Source organism: Carassius carassius, chromosome 17 (genome assembly GCF_963082965.1).
Source record: "Carassius carassius chromosome 17, fCarCar2.1, whole genome shotgun sequence".
Lineage (NCBI taxonomy): Eukaryota > Metazoa > Chordata > Actinopteri > Cypriniformes > Cyprinidae > Carassius > Carassius carassius.
The window spans coordinates 13,729,304-13,751,888 of NC_081771.1; the positions used below are offsets into that span (position 1 = coordinate 13,729,304).

The window sequence follows — 22,585 nt, forward strand, 5'->3', positions numbered from 1 at the left end:
CTTTCACATCCAGATAGCCCCCCGTCACAGGCCGTTCTTGAGATTTGCCTGTGAGGGTGTGGCTTACTAATACAAGGTCCTCCCCTTTGGGCTGTCTCTGGCGCCTCGCACGTTTACAAAGTGCATGGATGCGGCTCTCTCCCCTCTCAGGAAGAAGGGAATCCGCATTCTCAGTTACCTCGACGACTGGCTAGTTCTAGCTCAGTCAGAGGGGGAGGCATTGAGTTACATAACTTTGCTCCTCAGCCATCTGGAATGCCTGGGGCTCAGGGTGAATTTTTGCCAAGAGTTCACTGTCCCCCAGACAATGGATATCGTTTCTGGAACAGTGTTAGACTCAGTTACGATGAGGGCAACAATGGTGAACGAGCGCACCACGGCTCTACAGCGACTCGCGGCCTCTTTCAAAATAAAGGCTTCTCGTCCCCTGAAAACATTCCAGAAGTTGCTGGGCCTTATGGCAGCAGCATCGCCGGGGCTCGGGCTGCTACGTAAGTGCCCCCTCCAATTTTGGCTGAAACCACGTGTTCCACCTCATGTGTGGTGTCACGGACGCCTGAATATCAAGGTGAGTCAGGACTGCATTCGGCCCTGACCCCTTGGAGGAACATGCAATGGTGGAACGGGGTGCCCCGCTTGGTATGGTCTGCAGAAGGAAAGTCATTTCCACAGACGCATCCAACAAAGGATGGGGCGCGCTGTGCGAAGGGAAACCCGCTTCCGGCCGATGGTCAAAAGAGGAGAGCAGGCTTCACATCAACTGCCTCGAGATGATTGCAGTTCAACGAGCCTGCCAGAGCTTCCTGTCAGACCTGAAGAGACACCACGTGCTGGTCAGATCGACAGCATGACAGTGGCCTCTTACATAAATCACCAAGGTGGGCTGTCATCGACGTGTCTCTTCAGACTAACGTCACGACTGCTGGAATGGACCCAGAGCACGGGACTCCCTGAGCGTGGGCTAAACACAATTTCATAGGCTAGAGCTCCGTCTACACGACGCCTCTATGCCTCCAAATGGTCTGTGTTCTCCACATGGTGCTCAGACCATGGGCGAAAACCCGACCTCCTGTGACGTATCAGTGATACGGTCATTTTTACATGAGCTCTTGGAGAAGGGACGATCCCCCTCCACGCTCAAGGTCTACGTAGCGACTATAGCGGCGTCACACGCCCTTATAGCAGGCCAGTCGGTGGGCAGAAACGACTTAGTCGTCCGGTTTATGAGAGGTGCCAGAAGGCTTCACCCATCTTGCCCTCCCACTGTCCATTCATGGGACCTGCCCACGGTACTGACAGCCCTAAAGAGGGCCCCCTTTGAACAGCTACAGTCCATAGGCCTTGTCGCTTAAGACCACTCTGCTGTTGGCACTAGCGTCTGTTAAGCGTGTGGGCGATTTGCAAGCACTCTCGATAAGCCCTAATTGCCTAGAATTCGGGCCTAACGACTCGAAGGTCGTCCTGAAACCAAGGCATGGCTATGTACCAAAGGTGCTCTCCACACCTTTCAGAGCACATGGTCACTCTCTCTGCATTACAAAACACAGAGGACAATTGAGAGCTGAATCTGCTTTGCCCAGTGAGGGCACTAAAAGTCTACATAGAGCGTTCTGCACCGATAAGGCAATCAGAGCAGCTCTTCATATGCTTTCGAAACCGCGCCAGAGGGTTACCGGTCTCAAAGCAAAGGCTTTCGAAGTGGATTGTGGACGCAGCCTACTCTTCTTTGGGCCTGCAAAGCCCAATTGGAGTAAAAGCCCATTTGACAAGAGCGGTGTCTTTGTCCTGGGAATGGTCTAGTGGTGTGACTATCGCAGAAATTTGTGCAGCGGCTGGTTGGAACCCGCCGTCCACATTTGCTAGATTTTATAATCTAGACGTCCCAGCACTTCATGCTAGGGTACTTTCTGTGTAAAGGTCACCTTTTTGTTCCTCATTTGCATGCTCTTGGCCATTCTTTGCCCAAGACTCAAACTCTGCTCGTATGCACTCGGTCCCTTTGGAACTGAGGCGATACGAACACGGGATGATCAGGCTAGGCCAGACGTAACCTCATTGAGCTTATTCTGCTCCTAGTTGCTATTGTCATATCTTGGTATCACAGATCAAGTATGATTGTGTTGGTCGTCCCCCCTTCTTAGCATGGTGTGATTGAACTGGGTTCCCATAAGCGTCTTCGACGCAGTACGAGTGAAGTATTGAAAGGGAACGTACTCGGTTACTAACGTAACCTCGGTTCCCTGAAATACGGGAACGAGTATTGCGTTCCTTGACATGCTAAAAGGCTGCATGACTCAGTCGTCGCTTCAGTCGAAGTAACCTGAATTCCTGTGGCGAAGCAGGCAATATATAGCCAGATCCCCCGCCCATTTTGGCGGGCTTTGGCGGGCTTCGCTGCCATAGGTTCGTGCAGCACCGCTTCCGGGCCATTGGTTTGTTTTATTAACAGTACACGAACCAATGGCCGTGCAGTTTCACTTAGTGATTGAATAAGGCTTCAGTTCAGGAGAAAAAAGGAGTTTTTCCCCATAAGCGTCTTCGACGCAGTACTCGTTCCCGTATTTCAGGGAAACGAGGTTACGTTAGTAACAGAGTACGTTAACACTTTAAGGCTTGATATCACAGCTAACCTATAACCTTCTGTCTCCTCACCTACACTTATCTTGGCCATTTTGAAGGCTTGCTAAGTGGGTGGTTCAGTGCTAGCTTGCCAATGGGAGTTCTTTCAACCCGCTGTTTCTAGCATTATTATAAAGCGGAGTTCATCATCTACTGTAAGTCTATCTCCCTGAAGCCACAGTTGGGGAAGACAGAGTAGTGAGGACCTGACCGCTGATGCTTTCTGTGCTGGAGATGTCAGGCATTGGCCTAAGGGGATTGAAGAGATGGAACAACCAGCGCTAACAGCTTTAATGCCTGCTTAAACCTGCTTTGATTTTTAATATTTTTATTATTTCCTTGGCACATTTTCAGCAAGATTTGGAACGGAGTGATGTAGATATCTCCAGGTCCATTGTGTACTTACGTATTCATAGAGGTGTGTGGGGGGACGGAAGAACAGCATGATACAGATAGCAGTTGTGTCATGAGTGTGTTGATTTTTCTTAGCCTCCATAACCTTTGTATTGATTTCTCAAAAGCCCTGGAGCAGATGTGCTGAGTTCATGATTTTTAAATGTTTTTCAATGCCAATGTGTGTAACTTATGTGCATCTCCTATTTCCTATGGTGCACTGAAAAAAAGTGTTACAAAAAAAAAAATTGTTACAGCCAATTTTTTTGACTGCACATAGATAATTATTATTCATTGAAAGCAAATAAAGTTAAGAAACATAATTTTGTAAAATCACAAATAAAATTTGAGTAAATCAGACAATCCCTGTTTTCCCATTTTTTCAGTGTACCATACTTACAGTATTTTCTCCAGACATTAGCTAAAGTGTTACTTAATGTAGGTTAGTTCGATTATGGTTTAATTTTTTACAACTTAATGTTGCAACATAATCATATTTATGTTATGTACCAAAACAAAATAAACTCCAGGAAAATGAATAAAAACCCACAATATTTTCTGTTGTCAGTAAAGTTTCTTGTTATTTTTTTCTATGGGGAGTGGACCAAACTGAAGTGAAAAAAAAATGAACAAAACTGATTCTTCCATTAGAAAAAAATCTAAAAATGCACTTTAAATAAATTCTATGGCCATTTCAGTTTTCTCAGTGTTAAGAATGCAAAATTGTCCTCTGAACTCAAATCTCATTGGCCTCAAATCCTGCTCCTCATAAAAGAAAAATAACCCATCCCTCATCTAAAATGGTGGGGACTCAGTGGCGCCCCCAGAAAATTTTAACAGGGGTGGCCAGATGAGGCCACAGTAAATCTTGGGGTGGCACACCAAAATAAAGAGAAAATAATTAAGGGTTTCCAATATTGACAAAAAAATGGTATCCCTGGTATTTCTGGGATTTTATCGATAACGATAAATAGACAATAATGTCACTTTAATTGTGCTGATATCTTATTTCTAATTGTGCTGACAGATGACTCCTGAATTTTTTATTTTTACCTTTACGCCATTTTTTCTAGAAGTGTGCACCATCTTTTAGGTCAAATACTTGCATTTGGGCTGTTACCAAGCAAATGCAATCAGTAAAAACAAAAATGATCTTTGCAATGCAGAGAAAACAGAAGCTGCATCTGAAGTGCCATTGAGATGTTTTTACACACTGTTTAATGCAGCTCTGTGGGACATGGTAACTTTAGCCTGCAGTTATAAATTAATAAATAATGTTCTGACATTTTAAAAATAAAACATTGAAAACTGATGTTCGAAATTATTTAAAAAATAAGAAGGTACCGTAAATATGAAATTAAAACCAGCAGTAGGTGGCAGTGAGTCACTGTTAATAAGTGAGTCATTGCGATTGAACCGAATCATTTAAACGGTTGATTTATTCAGGAACGAATCACTGTCATGTTGCTCAGAGACGCAAAACAGTGGCTGTGTTTGGAATGATTTTTGTTTGAACTGTTGTATAAAAGCAATATCACACTTGTAATTATGCTGACTTTTAGAGAAAAATGTAACTCTTCGTGTGATAATAACTATATGAAATTATATAAACTATATAGCCTAGATCTATAAATTTTCTGCCCCATATCTTGAAAAATGGGATAATTCTAAATTTCCAGTGAAAGAACGCACTACAAATGCGTATGCGAACCAGTCTAGACCATCTAGACGTATGTGCACACTCTGTGATTTGTTTGGACGGGGGAGGGCGACGGGGGGAGGACTACTCCGGTGCTGCCAATCTGCAATCTTTTTTGGTGGCTTTAGCATGTGCTGCATTTTTATTTATTTTTCCCCCCACTTCTTAAACTATTACGAATTTACATTCTGCATTTAAATTTATAGTAGGTTACACACTGAAAATCATCCTAGGGGTGGCCAGAGTTTATTCGCCACCACTGGCCACCCCTTGGGGGCGCCCCTGTGGGGACTATGTCAAGTTTTACGGCAGTTTTGCGTTCAAGATGTTAAAACTGCTTGAAAACTGTCATCTTGTGACAGATAAGGACCTCTGACATGTAACAAAGTACTCCATAAAATCTGCTACCAATTTCCTGTAGACAACACTTAAGTCCATCATGAGTACAATTTGCAAGCTCACGTTAGAAGCACATTGAAGAATAACTGTAATGTTTACTCAACTTGTGAAAACAAATACACTATTAACAGTTTATTATATCCGGATATTCAGAGCTCTAGCTATGAATTTACAGAGCACTCATGATGTTTCTCTGTGTGTGTTTGCCTTGTCACTTTTATTGCCCTGGGTTGGTGCATCAGAAAAAACTGTTAAGCAGTTTGCGTCTCCAATCGCTGTGTCTGAGTGCACAAAGAGAACAACTAAAGGGTATGGTCTGGAATGGAATGTGCTGTAAAAGATGAATTTGTGTGATTTTTGGCAGTGGTTTAAAATTACATGACAGCTTCTTGGGGTACTCATAATATTGTCTGTATTGGTTTGGACGGACAAAAAGCTCCTGGACCATCACTGTGAGAATCCACCAAATCATCTAATCCATGTCATTTTATTCAGCCGATAGATTCAGTCTAAAAAATGAGCTTTGTTTTCGCTGCTATTTGATTTGATGAAGGGTTTTAAAAAGCTGCATGGGATAGCAGTAGCTTACCATGATTAATTGCGAAGAACTGAGATGCTTCGTAACAGGAGACGTTGACAACCTGTCCGACCTCTGCCCTGTACCAGCACCAAAAATCATCCCACTCGGTACGACATCCTGATATACACAAAAACAAATAACAAACTAAAAAACAGACACATTGGTCATACTTTATTTTAAGGTCTAGTGCTCACTATTAACCAGACAGACAGACAGATGGTGTCCTGTCAGACTGACAGGAGCAGATGAAAAGCAGATGATGGACATTAAGATGGAAAAGGAAAATGATAAAGGGCATAGACACACTCGCACATAGAATTGATAAAAAGGTTTAGATAAGCTAGGCATCTCCCCTCTTCACGGGTGAGCATCTGTCTGAGGAATATAAGAGAACTGTGGAAACCGAAGCTGGATGATCGAAGAAGATTCTGAGCATAATGAGAGCCACAGGGATCATATTTGGTCATGACTACATAAATATGACTGCCAAATCTAAGCAAGCGATCTTATTTCCACTGCTCGCAGATATATATCTTCAGAATATTATACACACATACACTGTTGTTATTGTTAACTAAAACTATAAAAATGATTTCCACTTTTTCAAATAAAATAAATATAAAAGTTGTATCAAAGAAAACAATGAATAAATAAATTAGAAATGTTGCAATGGCAACCAACTGAAATTCAGTTTAATAACTAAAATATTTACATTTACATTTATGCATTTAGCAGACGCTGTTATCCAAAGCGACTTACAGTGCATTCAGGCCTTACATTTTTTTTTAAAACTGAAACTGAACAAAAACACAAACTTATTAAAACTATTAAAATAAAAAGGGAAAAAATTAATACATTCAGTAATTAATAATACTGAAATAGGCTTAATGCTCACATCTAAACACTGACAAACTAAATTGGTATTTAATTGGAGAACAGATTCATCCTCACTGAAAAACTGTTGCTCATTTCTAGCAGTTCCACAATAATACATAATATAAAAATTCTGCTTAAGGTTTTGAAACCGTTTTCAGATTTAAAACCACTTTCATTTTTTTAACCTTTCAAAATCATTCTAATGGTACAGATACTGCAGAAGTCAAATAACGTCTGTTCTGCATATGAAATGGCATACTTCCCTACTTTATAGCACAATATGTTAGGTCATGTGACAATCACAATATAGTGAATACAGTATGTGCAGATTACATTTACACCTGACTTCCGGTCCAAGATGGCGCCTGTGTTTGGCATTGCCGCTGTGGCTGGAGGATTGTTTCGTTTTAATTATTTTATGTGCGTAGCTGTTATTAAGTTTGTCCTCCTATGATGTGTCTGCCGTGTGGGTGTATGATCGCCAAACGATGATTTTAATTCGTTCATCTGTGACCAAGTGTGGCGGCTTTTGTACCTGGAGTGGCTTGGGCGAATCAACCCTGTACCGCTGTCCACCTGCATCGGCTGTCTGCATGCGGGAACGAGAGGGACTTGAGAGACGTACTAAGAAGCAGAGGAGAAGGAGAGGAAAAAGGGCTGAGAGACAGGTGTATATCAGGAAACTCTGGAAGTTGGAGCAGTGCTGTGTTGTTTCCAGATTGCCGTGTCTTCGCCCCTTGGTTCCGAGCGTCTACAGTGGTCCGTTTCTTTTGCCCTTGAGAGTTTCTTTGACCGGTTCTTGACTGCTGCGTACCTCTGTCTCTGCTCCGGGTGGTAGATCTGCACCGCTTAAGATTGCTTTGTTGAATGTTCGATCAATCAGAAACAAGTCATTCCTGCTCAATGAACTATTCACTTATAAAAATTTGGACTTTATGTTGTTGGCGGAGACATGGCAACGGAGTATTGAGTTTTCCCATTTGATTGAACTCTGTCCTGCAGAATGTTCATTCATCAGCACACCAAGGCTCGTGGGCCGCGGGGGTGGACTTGCTGTTGTTTATAAAAATCAGTTTATTTGCCAGTTGATGAACTCCAACACGTACTCATCCTTTGAATTACAGATGTCTTTTTATTGTATTCTTGTTTATCGGCCTCCTGGGATTTTGGGTCCTTTTCTGAGCGACTTTATTCAACTTAATGATAGAGGATAAAAAGTCAGTAGAGTTATTATTGTCGGTGATTTTAATATTCTTGTGGATAATGCTACATGTAATACTGTTTTAAATTTTTTACATTTAATGGAAACTTTTAATTTTGTTCAACATGTCTCTGGTCCCACACATGAGAAAGGACACTTGCTTGATTTAGTGTTTTCTCATGGTTTAAATATTGACGATGTGTGTACAGAGGATGTCTATGTTAGTGATCTTAAATGTGTTTTATTTAATCTTGCGTGTAACGAAAATCCACTGCCGGTCAAGCGGGTGTCTGGTTCTCACATGATTACCCAAGTTGCTGTTGAGAATTTCTTGACCGCTTTTGATTCCAACTCGTTTATTATTTTAAATGACATTGACAGTTCTGTACAGTCGTTTAATGATCACTGCACTTTGTTACTGGATCAAGTGGCTCCATTTAGGAATCTGCATATTCCCGTGGTTAATACTTCTCCATGGATAAATGATGCCATTCGCAGTCTCAGACGTGTGTGTCATGAGATGATCAAGGTGGCCAGAGTGCTGTATTTTAAAATTTTGATTTTAACTTGTAAAAGGAATCCTAAGACTTTGTTTGACACTATTAATTGTCTTGTGTCTCCGGTTACATCATCTGTACCTGTTTTTTCTAACGATGATTGTAATAATTATTTGTCTCATTTTGTGGGTAAGGTTATGGCTGTTAGGGCTAGCATTTTATCATCAGCTATCCCCTCTGTAATTATCACAGAGCGGCCCTCAATTTTAAGCTCTTTTCAGTCAATATCCTTTAATGATCTTATAAAGATAGTTTGGATGATGAAACCTTCTCAAAGTCCGGCGGATATTTTGCCTGCTTCTGTGGTCATAGAAACTATTACATCCATTGGTCCATGTTTGGTCTCAATTTTTAACCTTTCGCTAAAGTTGGGCCAGGTCCCTACGTGTTTTAAACACGCTGTTGTTCAACCGCTCTTGAAAAAGTGTAATCTTGATGTTACATCGTTGAACAACTATAGGCCTATCTCTAAGTTGCCCTTCATTTAGAAAAATCCTGGAAAAGGTTGTGGCAATGCAGTTGAATGATATTTTGGATACTCAAGACTGTTGGTTATGTTAGATCTTAGCGCAGCGTTTGACACGGTGGATCACTGCACTCTGATTAATAGATTACGCTGTTTAGTAGGTATTTCGGGTTCAGCTCTGGTTTGGTTTTCATCTTATCTGTCCAATAGGTCTTTTTCGGTATCTGTTGGATCCTTTATGTCCGATTCTGTACTTTTGTCCTGTGGTGTGCCACAAGGTTCTGTGCTGGGCCCTTTGTTGTTTAACTTGTATATGCTTCCTCTTGGACAGATTATTAATAGTTTTAAAATAATATCTTATTTATATGCAGATGACATTCAGTTATTTATTTCGTTTAGACCTGGTAGTCTAGATCAGGGGTTTTCAAACTGTGGGTCGCGACCCACTCGTGGGTCACGGAATGGAACAAGGTGGGTCGCACAAAGTCACTTGGCTGCAGCTAATTTTGCGTTTCAATGACACACAGACACTAACACAGTTCAGTCTAGGGCTGCACGAATGTGACGAGTGGGGCGGGGCCTAGTGCCATGGGAACAGAGCTAGGCCGGTGGAGTGATTGGGAAATGAGCAACACTCACCGGTCTCAAGAACCACGGAGGAGATCGGAAAGATACAAAAGAGGAGCGATGACAGTGAAGGACGAGAGAGGACCAGGCCTGGGTTTTATTTTGTGTTTGTTTTTTATTTGTGCACGGCAGTCATCCGAGAGGGGCTGTCGCGCTGTTTTGTGTTTATTTGGTTATTAAAACTTTGTTTGATTGTCCGCCGGTTCCCACCTCTTTCCACGAAGGAGTCATCGAGGCGGTGGGCTGGAGTGAGTTCGCCCCCCCCCCCCCCCCCCGGCAACTCACTCCAGCCCACCACATCGAGCACCCTCGGCGGCAGACTCCTTCGCCCTGCTCGATGGCACTGCGGATTCACCCCAGCGGCGAAGGATCTTCGGCAGCGCGCCCCTCCTTCCTCCCTGGCTTCGGCACCAGTGTAAAACATTAAAATCTTCACAATCACAGGAAGAAGGAGGCGGGAACTGGGAACCCACTCATCACAACGATATAGCCCACCAACATTAATAATGAACTGCAATATCCTTAGTGTGATTTTCAAATTGCAATTAAGTCCGTGTGCGTTGCGTGTTTTGAAGGTCTCAGAGCAATGTCATTAAAAGGTTCAATCGGTCTTTTTTTACCTATTTCACAATTATTTTAATCTCCAAACTGTTTTAGATAGTTCTGCTTTGCTTCTTATGCTTTTCTAAAAAAGTGTTGGATTGTGCTCCGTTCTCGCCGACACACACGGAAGGATCATGAATGCAACAAAACACAGCAGCGCAGATCACACTTCACTGGAGTGAGCCTGCTTCACGTTTTTATGGACACTACATATTTTAACGCCAGTAAACAAAAATTAAAACTTGTAAATTTGTAGTGAAATTTTCAGTTGTACTCTAAAATAAAATGGTTATTTTTCTTAAATACTTAATTTCTGTCATAAAAATTTTAAGTAAGATTAGGTTTAAAGTAATTTCACTCGTTGTTTTTTTTTTTTTTTTAATATTTTGGTGGGTCGTGAAATATATTACACTTGTCTAGGTGGGTCGTGGAATGGAAAAGTTTGGGAACCACTGGTCTAGATAAACTGTCAGTTCTACAGGATTGTTTAGTCTCCATTAATAAATGGATGGCAAACAATTTTTTGCAACTTAAAGATAAAACTGATATGATGATCTTTGCTCCTGACAATATTATACCTAGGATTAAGCAGGTTTTGGGGGTTTCAGCCACTTCAGATTGTAGTGAAATTCTGGATAGAGCCATATGTTTTAACAGTCATATAAAGTCTGTAATTCGCTTATGTTTTTTCCATCTTAGGAACATTGCTCAGATTAGATAGGTGGTCTCAAGAAAAGAGATGGAGATGCTTATTCATGCCTTCATCTCGTCACGTTTGGACTATTGCAATGTTCTGTATACTTGTTTAAATAAGTCTTCTATGGAGTGACTACAAGTTGTACAAAATGCAGCTGCAAGGCTGTTGACTGGTACCAGTAAGTGGTCTCATATAAGACCAGTTCTCAAGGACCTTCATTGGCTCCCAGTTGAATTCAGAGTGCAGTTTAAAATTTTAGTTATCATTTATAGAGCCTTGCATGGTCAGGCACCTCTCTATATTCAGGATCTTTTACATAAACATTCACCAGGTCGGCTCTTTTAATTGTCCCTAGAACACGTCTTAAGACTGAAGGTGATCGTGCTTTTTGTACTGTGGCACCGAGGCTTTGGAACTCACTTCCATTAGTACTGAGAACTATGGGCTCTGTCAATTCTTTTAAAAAACACCTGAAGACGCATCTTTTTGGACTCGCTTTTATTTAACAGCAGTGGTTGTCAGCAGTGGTTGTCATTTAACAGCACTTGTCATTTCATGTTTGTGAAGAGTGTTTCTGTGTGTTGTGTTATGGTAGATTTATTGTATGCATGTTTGATCCTTTTTATTAACAGATTGTAAAGCACTTTGTGACTTCTTGTCTGTGAAAGGTGTTATATAAATAAATTGTACTTACTTACTACACACATTTATGCTATATAGAACATACACTTTTTTGTGGAAGCAATTACTTATTCAATAATACTATATGGATGCAGCCTCTGTAAAAGTATATGAGAACAAGTGTGTAATTCTCTGGAATGCACAGATATTTATGGAAGCCTGGGCTGTTCCCCACAGAAACAAGAAAGACTTTGAAGGACTGATGCCCCCCTCATTAATGTAATTATTATCAAAGCACTACTGGAAAGAAAAAAAGCTATGCATTTATTTTTTATGGCCAGGCCATCTGACTGCCTGTGTTTTCTCTGACAGGACAAGCAGAATTTTATCAAATACGATTCATGAAATATGACACTTATAGACTTTTTGAGTACAGCTGTAAAATGATTGTTTAGGTATTAGAAGATTTTTTTAAAAAGCACATCTTTAATTACATTTCTGCTGTTGCAGAAGGTTCTATGTATCTACTGTGTACTGTATATCTGTAGCTCTAACAGTCATGGATTGGATACATTAATGGCATTAATAGAACCGAATCAATCTTAGATGTGTAGCAGAACTGTGAATCAACATAATTTGACACATAACTCAACCAAATATATGGAGCGAATTTTATGCCTTAATTAAACAACCAAATACAGCATTTTGCAAACAAACACGATCTGCTTTGTAAAGAAAAACTCGACTCGCAAACAAACAAACAATGTTCAAATACAAAGGTCAATTTGAGCGAAAACGCAGTTGAGTAATATTGTGTTTTACAAATCGAAATAAATTAGCCTAAATTATATTTCACAAATAAATACAAACCATCCAACTAATTGCATGTAACATTTGAACAAATACCAAATCTAGTTCATACAAATGCATACCTGTCTGTTATGATTGTGAGACAGTTGGCTTTTTATGAGATCTCTCGGCTCAATTTTCTCACAAATGCAGTTGAGTAACTTCCTCTTCCAAAACAGTAGATGGCGCTAAGCTAGGGGATTTATTTAGCAAGTCACTTTCATCCCTCATCTGCCATTTCCATTACAACACTTGAAAAATCTAGTCCTTTATCCTTTATCTTCAGACCTGACCAGTGTTGGACAGTAACTATGTAACTAAATAACGTAATTTAATTGCAAAATAAATGTAACCATATTCTGTTACAGTTACTGAGAAAAAAGTATAATTAAATTACAGTTACTTATGAAAATTTTAATGATTACAAAGGGAGTTACATCTGAATATTTTCACACATATACATATTTAAAATATGAGACACCAATGTTTCAGGAGTTGAAGACACAGAATATGACACATGCTTATTCCATAACTGTTTTATTTCCTATTTTGGTTTATGTATATGCTTATTTATTTATTTAGAAGAACTGCCTTTTTTCAAAGTCATTGTTAGATGTAAAATAGATAATCCTATTTTGAGGTGGCTGTACATTACAATTAAATTATTATAATCTTAATTCAAGTGAAGAAGGATTCTGAAAGTCTGTCAGTAATCAGTGTTGAGTACCACTGTAACTTTAACCCTGCCTGCTTTAAATGTTTTAAAATAATTAAAATTTGAAAACAATAGAAATTTAGAAAAGTAATCAAATGTAATCAGTTACATTAATTTAATAAAGTCAATGAAACAGTTACACTACACATAACATTTTAAATAAGGTCATTTGTAATCTGTAACCTATAACATTTCCAAAGTAACCTTCTCAACACTGGACCTGACACCTTGCAACTCAGACAAAGAGAGTTGACCAAATTAAACTAAAATATAATCCCATATTGAATTTTAAAGGGTATCTTTCCCTATAAAAATAATCTTAAAAAAAAAACTGTAATAATAACAATGCAAAATGAAAAAAAAATGTTTTGATTTGTAGATTGATATATATATATATATATATATATATATATATATTTAACTATATAGATTTCAATACACTGCAAAATAAAGTTAATGTTAAATAAATAATTTTCATTTCTGGAAAAAGAAAATAGGAGTAACTTCTGTAATGAAAAATGTCATCAAATCAGTAGTCTGTTTTCAGCATTTAAACATCAAAATCATGATATCCTTCAATAATATAATTGAACATATAGCTACAATTAGGTTTATGCATGAATAAAGAAAATAAGGTTACATCCCAGGAGCTCTACTAGAATGTTATAGAGTGATGAATGCAGACAAGGAAAACATGTAGAAAAGAAAGTGGAAAATAACACAGGTAAGACAAATTAATTATTTTTATTTACGTATTAAACTGTTAGGTAAGCCAACAAGAAAAGTTATTAACGAAATATATTATTTTAGTTATTGCATTTAAGACTGCTATACTACATGCAGCTTAAAAAAAAAGAAAAAAAAGTAAGCCACACTGGGAGATAGGATCCAAGCAGGTGTCGATCACATGAGCACATGACCGAATGATGTCACTTTAAGGCACGCAGCATGAATCCATGGCAACGCTCAGCCGCTAGTGACAGTTAACACTGATGGTGATGGCGTTTTCGCTTTTGTTTGGTAATAAAGCTATTTGTACTTTTATATTATTAGACATTATAGCTACCGTAACTACGGTTTATCTCCTAATGCTTACATTTGATGAAGTTTACCTTTTTAAACCTTTGCTGAAGTTGTCCCGCGCAGCTGCTGAGGTTAGGCTTTGTAAAAACTTTCGAAGCTAACGTTAGCTTGTAAAGCTGAAATTATTAAACGTATATAATATTGACAGATATTGAACTTAAATATTGAATTTCCATATGGTAAATGTCTGCTAAATTTCGGACTGCTTTGTCTAAACTGTCGGTAGTCTTTACAGATATTTTTTCCAATGGATAAAGGATAGTCCTAGACATATAAAACCATACACTACTGAATGTGTTCATTTTGTTGTTTTAGGTTAGAAGACAATGGGAAGAAATGCCATCGACTAACCACAGCTGACAACCAGAGACACGCGGACACACCATCCACCAACACACACACACACACACACACACACAAACGAAAAGAGCACTGCAAATTTACGATTGTTCAATTAAAATAAACATATTTTGCTTCATACAACGTGTCTGTTGTCTTTGATTAGCCTAAAAGTACAATAAAATGACATTTAGAGAATGTAAAGTGAAAGTCCCCTAACGTCCCGAATGGCCGCTGCTCGTCCTGTGAACCCCGCGAATGTCCGGAGGACGTCTTCACGAACATCCGTTTGACGTAAAGGGGACCCTTCACGCTGAACGTTCGCAGAGAGGCCATTTAGGGGACGTCCTGGGGACCTTTTTTTGTTAGCTTGGAGGGATGTTCACAAACTTGAAAATCCCCTAGCTTAGCGCCATCTACTGTTTTGGAAGAGGAAGTTACTCAACTGCATTTGTGAGAAAATCTGCCTGGGCGCGTGTGAGAAAATTGAGCCAAGAGATCTCATAAAAAGCCAACTGTCTCACGTAACAGACAGGTATGCATTTGAATGCACTAGATTTGGTATTTGTTTAAAGGTTACATGGAATTTGTTGGATGGTTTGTATTTATTTGAGAAATATCATTTAGGCTCATTTATTTAGATTTGTAAAACACAATATTACTCAACCGCGTTTTCGCTCAAATTGAACTTTGTATTTGAACATTGTTTTCTGTTTGTTTGCGGGTCGAGTTGTCCTTTACAAAGCAGATCGAGTTTGTTTGCAAAATGCTGGATTTGTTTGTTTAATTATGGCACAAAATTCACTCCATACAAATACACTGAAACTGATAATGGCATTGAGTTCTCAGTGGTGTACTTCAACAAAATACAGCTAAATGGCTGTGCCTCCTCTCTGTGCTATTAGATGTGCAGATGTGTGTCACATTTAAATGCTGACTTAAAACTCATCTGTTTTAGTTGTGCATTTATTGAATGAGCACTGTGCAATGTCCAAACTATTCTTAGCTGTTTAAAATTCATTTCAAACCTTTATTGTTGTGATTTTTTTATTCTTCTCTTTTATGTAAAGCACTTCGAATTACCATTGTGTATGAAATGTGTTATAGAAATAAACTTGCCTTGCCTGTGTATTAATTCAGCACAATGAAACAGACACTAAGTAAAAACTTAATGTATTATACTACTAATATGACAGTATGTATTGATTCTGATACGAAATATGTTATTTTCCCTTGACTCTCATATTCACTTTAATGTGATTCATAGCTATCAGAAATCTTTAAAAAAAAATCTGTGTTTTATTCCTTTCCTCTAATATCTTTTAAAACTGTATTTGCCTTTAGGGACTCTCTATTTTATTATAAATAATCTGTTAGGTTACTATGAATACCAATGTGCCATAAACTAACAATAAACTTAATTCACCACTTAATACATAATAACCCTATAAATAATACCCTAAAACAACAAAGCACATTAAAAGTATTATAATAATTCAAGTCAGCTTGTTTGTTGTCATTTGGAGATAAGTATTGCAGATAGACTTTTATTGATATGATCATTTTGAAATTAGCATAAACTAGTATTAATAATAAATAAATAAAAAACTATCCCCACTTACTTTTAAGAGCATGACAGAATGATATTACCAATGAACATGGCAGTCTACATGCTTTCAAGTCATATTTTTATTCAAATAAAGATATTTGGAGAAATATATAACAGAAAATCATTGAACACATCACTATCTCAGAATCTATAGTTTTTTTGGTATTTGATAACACATGAAATACCCTTTTTTCACCCTATAGAAAAATGTGCCTTTTCTGGTGATGATGGAAGGGAGGAAAGGGCAAAAGATGCATTGTGTGTAATGTGGTGTGTAAGAGCAACATGTAAAATCATCCAATCTTTTTTGCTGGGAGTTGTTGAATGAATATAATTTAATTGTAAATTCACAGAGGGGCTCTTCTATCACTTCCTGTAGATCCTGACATGTTATAAATAGTAGAATGGAGGTCATAGGGGTGTGAATTGGCACTGGTTTCACGATTCAATTCGATTACGATTATCATGTCAATGATTCGATTCAATTCGATTTCACGATGCATCACGACGCATTCTTTGCAACCTCGGTTTTCAATAATCCTGCAAATGGCTACATTTTCAACAGTAAATAGTCTACAAGCAGTCAAATATATGAACTCCCTTTTTATTTTATCTGCTTAAAATAAAACTTAAGTCTGAACAGAGTAAATACCCTAGTAAATGGACACTAGTAGTAAATGAACACTAGTAAATAAATACTAAAGGCACATTTAAAGTGCAGTGTACTACTTCAAAAAGTATTTAAATGTTAACAAATGTATAAAAATTAAGTTAATTTATAACTCAAAATGCCAGATGAGTACCCGTGTGAAACTCAAATGGCTCTCGTTTGCAGCACATGACAAAATCTGCTAGTCCTCGCTTACATAATGTGCCGTTATTGTTACATAAGATTCTGTGCTCACCGAAGTCCAAGAATCACACGTTATTGCTACTCGTTTAGCTTGGGTCATTGACGCCATTACCTGAGCTTTGGTTTCATGGTAGAGTTCAGGTATTAGCTTTTCCGCAAAGTGGCTGCGTGCTGGAAGCTTATATCGTGGCTCTAGCGTCTTTAACTTGTAATGAAACCTGGGGTTTTCCACGACGGAATAAGGCCATAGATCCTTCGCTATGAAAGCTGCCACAGATCTGGTTATTTTCTTTCCTTTCTCCAAGTTTTGTGGCAGAGTTGATATTGTTTGAACAATTGTTGGCTGAGCTGGGTCGGCCTTGGGACCAGCAGCCTTCAGCATCTCAGGGTGAAAACGTCTAACATGATTTCTTAAGTTAGTCGTATTCCCACCATTTTTTATTTCACCGTGACAGGTTTTACACACCGCATGTGTCTTGTCAAGCTCTACGTGCCTACCAATTAGTTCATACGAACCAAAATGTGCCCAGATCTCAGATTTAAAGTTTGTAGGTGCATTTTTTGATATTCACATCTGTGTTTCGCCTCCTTCCGCCATTTTAAACTCGCATGACTGACATGTGTATATGCGAATTACGTCATAGGCTATAATCGATGCAACGATTAATTTCAACACCCCATTGGTTATTGTTTATTGCTTAAAAAGCTTAGCCGTTGCTTTTGAGGGGCAGAAAGGTCCACACAATGGAGGACATATGTTATATATAATTATCACAGATATTACAGTCACCTGAACTTTCCGATTTTCTTTTTCTCTCCGAATGGGTTCTCTCTTAATCAGTTTATTAATATTTTCATGGTATAACTTTCTTAATATTTTTAATATATCCTATTATTCTCTATAGACAAGGAGAACATGTTGTACTGAACGCCCACCTGATTGGCTGACCGTTAAGAAGTGGCCACTGAGTCCTGCCCTGCCGCTTTCCTCTTTAACTTGGTGTCAAACCCAGGACGCTCTGTAATACATCAAAAGAGGGACATGGCGCCTGCCCTCCTCCCCTCCATAGGATCAGTGTTCATTAAAGTCTATGCAGAGCAACATGCAGAGAAACGTGGGTTTCAATTAAGAAGTCAGGGGCAGCACTTCCACCTGCACTGATTCTGGTATACTGACTTCTCAAAACATTTCAGTATGACTGAATCACACTCGCCATTGCTCTACAAAGAAGGAAACAAGACACCTATACCAGCATATCATCCCAGGGAGGCCTAATACCTGGAAAAATTCTAATTTGTCTTAAGCATGGATTAGTTTTCCAGCCAGCTTGCTTTGATACAATAACCTGAGGCATAAATGTAACAAATTACTCTAAAGCTGAAGGAAATTATGTTATGAAAATGCTAATTGGCTGAGAGTAACACAAGAAAGTGCTCAGTCTGGCTGGAGACACAAAGAGTATGTCCTGAGTCCTCTAAAGACAAACTGGGTACTTATTATAATAAGTACTTATTATAATAAACATATTATAAAAAGCAATGTTAATATTAAAATAATGAAAATGTAAAAAATGTTGAATGGTCATCAAAAGAAAATACACTTACAATTTATTAAAGTTTAAAATAACTTTTTTTATTTGAACATATTTTAAAATATATTTGTTTTAACCATTTATTTAAATTGAATACACAATGTTGAATGGTCATCAACAGAAAATAGACTTACAATTTAAAATGTGATGGCAAGGCCATTGCACCAGTCTTCAGTTTCACAAAATCCTTTAGAAATTATTCTAATATGCTGATTTTGTGCTCAGTTATTATACATTATTTTTAACTAGTTTTTATCAGCAACATTTCAGCTTATCGACTGCAGATAATCTTAGGAAACTCATTAGGTTTTGCATTTTTAATTTTTTAAATGATGTTTGTTCCACTACTAAAATTATGAAATGAAATTGTCTCATCAACATTTGTCATTCCCACAGAGGCTGCTTTCTTATTTGTACACTTTTATTTGCAGGTATGAGACAGTGCTTGAGTCACTACTTACAGTACTCTGCCAAATAGAGTCTCCTGGGAAACTGGAAGATGCAAATTTGAGAGTTTTCAAACATAATTTTGCTGCATTATAAAGACAGATCCGCTTTATGGACATTTTGTGGTCATGAACATTACTGGAAAGACATTCTCTATACAGGAGCATCGATTTTCAGTGTAATTCATAATCCCTTGTATGAGTTTAAACTCTGCTAAATATAGTTTAAATGCCAACCGTGACTAATGATGATGAAATTCTACTCAAAGTCTACACAATTGCAGCTAATATGAGGATTCATAAGGGTTTAGTGCAAAAAGTTAGTGCTAAGTTACTGTCATTTTCAAATCCTTCCAGAGTTTGAAGGCAGTTAAGCTCAAAAGAGTTTCATTTACCGTACATATTAGAAGGCTGTGTCCAATGTGTTTAGAGAGTGTATATTTAATAAACAAATCTGAATATTAAACAGGAGCGAATATTCATGTGCTTTATCTTTTCTGCTGCTGTGATGTGTGGTGAGAACATTTGGGTGTCCAAACCGGTTTATGGAAATAATTTCATTAGCTTACTAAGGGTGGTACAAAGGTCACCAAGGACTCCATGGAAAACAATATACTACTCTGGAGTCTTCAAGGATATAGTCTCTGTCTATGATCTACTGTATCTGTAGTTTGTCTAACTTTTTTTATTATTATTGTATTTAATATGCCTAACATGATATTTTATTTCGGTTTTGTTGAATATAATGTAAACCAGGGGTGCCCAACCTGAAGCAACTAATTAAGGTCTTCAGGCTCACTTAAAAATTAAAGGCAGGTGTGTTTGATTAGGGTTGGAGCCAAACTTTGCAGGACAGTTGGGCTTGGGCACCCCTGATGTAAACCAACAAAAGTAAAAAACACATACTGGAATAACTGGAAGGGTTTATTTAAATCAGATATATATATATATATATATACACTTTTTTTTTAAAGACAACATAAATATACATGTTTATCCATAAAGTGCTTTACAGATTATTTCTGAAGTCAACTAGGCTGTTATGAAAAGACAAAAAATCAATATCCCTGAAAAGCAGTAAACCTCTGTCTACAAATATTAGGTTTAATGCATCTTAAAACCTTAGTGAACAGAATCATGCCTAAAATATGATCCATTATCCTTTGATCACTGACAATGAAAGCACAGTGCAAGGAGTTGTACTGATTCTTTCTACTGACCCTCACCCTTCATCAGCAGCCATTCTGTCTGAATAACTGCCTTTTATCTCCTAAATCTCTACACATGATTGCATCCTTTATTTACCTTGCCTGACCTGGCCTATATAGGAAAGTGTAATGCTTAAAATTGTAAACCTAGTTATCAGCTCACCAGTCAATCAGAAACACTCTCAGTCTGAGAATCATGTTCATCGCGAATCTCTCAAAAATCATGCCCATCTCAAAAAATGTCCTATTACAAATCAGCAAATGGACAGACATTAAGGACATAAAGAGATGTAAAATAATAAGGATTATAATAGTTCAGATGGGTGAGCTCACCAGTGATATTGTTGATGTTGCGGGCCTCTTGTCTTTGAGTCTGAATGCATTGCTTTCGAGCCTTCATATTCTCAGCCACCACAGCACATGCTGGATGAATCGTTTCCACCTGATGATGATTAAAAAAAAATGTGTGAGGCAAATGAAACTACAAACTGCAGTACATATTAAAAAACTGCATAAACATGCTGAGCCCATTAGAGGAAGCTGGTTAAAGAGCAGTTTCACAATTTCAGTCACTTGCCATTAAGTCAAATTGACAATCAGGAAAAATAGTAACATTTCAAATATTTTTTGCATTCATTTAACTCCATTTGTGTTCCACAGAAGAAAGATCACATGGGTTTCTTTTGGGGTTAACAGATTTGAAATACACTGTATGTCTAAATAAAGGATCTAAATATTTATCAGACTGAGACTTAGAAACATCTTGTCAATAAACCCCAGCCACACAGCAAAATTACTCTGGAAAAAAAATCTCATTATCTCCGAAGCAGCCATTGAACCAATTTGAGCCTCTTTTGCCATCATTTACTATAATTAAATGTATTACAGATAGAGAGAGAAATAAAGAGAGAATGAACGTGTAACAAAATGTGTGGGTGCTGTCTCATTGACAACAAAATAGGGAAGAGTTGCTCCTGTTTCACCTGTTTGCTGCATAAAAAGACCTGTAATGGCCGCCCACTTATTCCTGAGAGGAATGAGAGAGAATCAGAGGTGGGTGAATGCTAATGATCCGATTAAGCCTGAGGTTATGGTGGAACGAGCAGTAGCAACAGATTCAGAAGTTCCTGAAACAGACCTACGTATCTCCAAACGAAAACAGAGTGAGTGGTGAATCACAACAATACTAGAAAAAAGTGAATTTGTTGTATTTATTCTAGAGGGATGCCTCAGGGGTCGGTGTGTCATATCAATCATCCTCTACGTGTAAATCAAATCAAAAGTATGACATCAGCATGGAAATCAAGGATAAACGTTCCAGCTATGTTGACTATTGTTCATCCAATGGTGAAGTCGTGTTTATGTTCCCTTCATTGAGCTAATAGGCAGAAATGGATGTTGTTGGGACACACGTTGATGCAGTCAGTCTAAATGTGTTTACGGCTGTTTGTGTTTAGAAAAGTCTGCATGTTTGCTTGTCTACATGCCTGCGAGATCTTGCTAGTGCTTGTGTTCTCTCCAAATTCAAAACCAGAACAGATGGTTGCACTGTTGGTTTCGGTGACCTCTGTTGTCTGCTGGCAGGTGTGATAAGAGAGGAGGGGATGTGGATGAGTTAGGGAAGTTTTCCCAGGGTTAGATGCAGTGCATTTGTACAACAAAGTTAAAGAATGTCTCACAAACATGTCTCACACATCTCAAACTGAATCAGAGTCATCAGGGTGGACAACTGATTTCAAATACCTAGCAAAAAACACCATCTTATAAAGCAAAAAATAACAAGTTGCTATTAACCCACTATATTTTAAAGAAAGTTATTGGTTGACAATTTGAATGGAGCCACAGGCCCAACACCCATGACTTCTATCTGAGCACCACCAAAACACTGCGATGGAAATATTTTCACCAATTATATAGGTTTTTCAGACTCTAACCAATGTACAAAATACAAAATGTAAAATTTAGATTAATATATACATTGTCATTAATTACTACAATAATGATTTAAGAGTAAAAGTAATCCAGCAAAATATTGTATAAGTCATAAGAAGGCACACTTAAAGTAAATTTGAACTTGTCAAAGTGTCACAGTTGGCCTCAGTTGGAATCTGACATTATTAACATAATTTATTAATGAGATTTGTACGTAATGAAATATAGGAAATTTTTTTCGAAGAACAGTAACTTTTACAAAGCTTTCATATGGCTTGGTAATTCGTATGCGCACTGCAGTACTGAATGTGTATAAGTATGTATAAATCTGCAGTTAAATATTTGTATAAAAGAAAAAATCAAAACCATGAAAAACAGATGCACATCGTGTTTTCAAGTTTGCATTTGTGTGTGTGAGTGTACATAAAAAGTGTGAATATTCAAAAGATTGATGGAGATTTGTGTGGGAAAATTTGGCAAGAACACTGCTGTGGTTATTAAAAAAATGGTACACCACTGTATGCATAATAACCTCTTTTCTTATGCTTACATTGCATGTACTCAGCATATTAAACCCAACCAGAAGATAATACAATTCTCCCTGGCATTTCCTCAAGCAAA

The 22,585-nt window shown here is 38.1% G+C and overlaps 1 protein-coding gene across 1 annotated transcript in view; it reads right to left on the reverse strand.

Moving 5' to 3' along the window:
* LOC132161147 (vasoactive intestinal polypeptide receptor 1-like) overlaps nucleotides 1-22,585 on the reverse strand; it is a 36,744-nt gene that overhangs the window by 11,903 nt on the left and 2,256 nt on the right. Inside the window, exons 2-3 of the mRNA XM_059570966.1 lie at nucleotides 20,366-20,474; nucleotides 5,700-5,807 (exon numbers count right to left, since the gene is read on the reverse strand). Coding sequence (XP_059426949.1) covers nucleotides 5,700-5,807; nucleotides 20,366-20,474 — 217 coding nt within the window. The remainder of the gene's footprint in view (nucleotides 1-5,699; nucleotides 5,808-20,365; nucleotides 20,475-22,585) is intronic.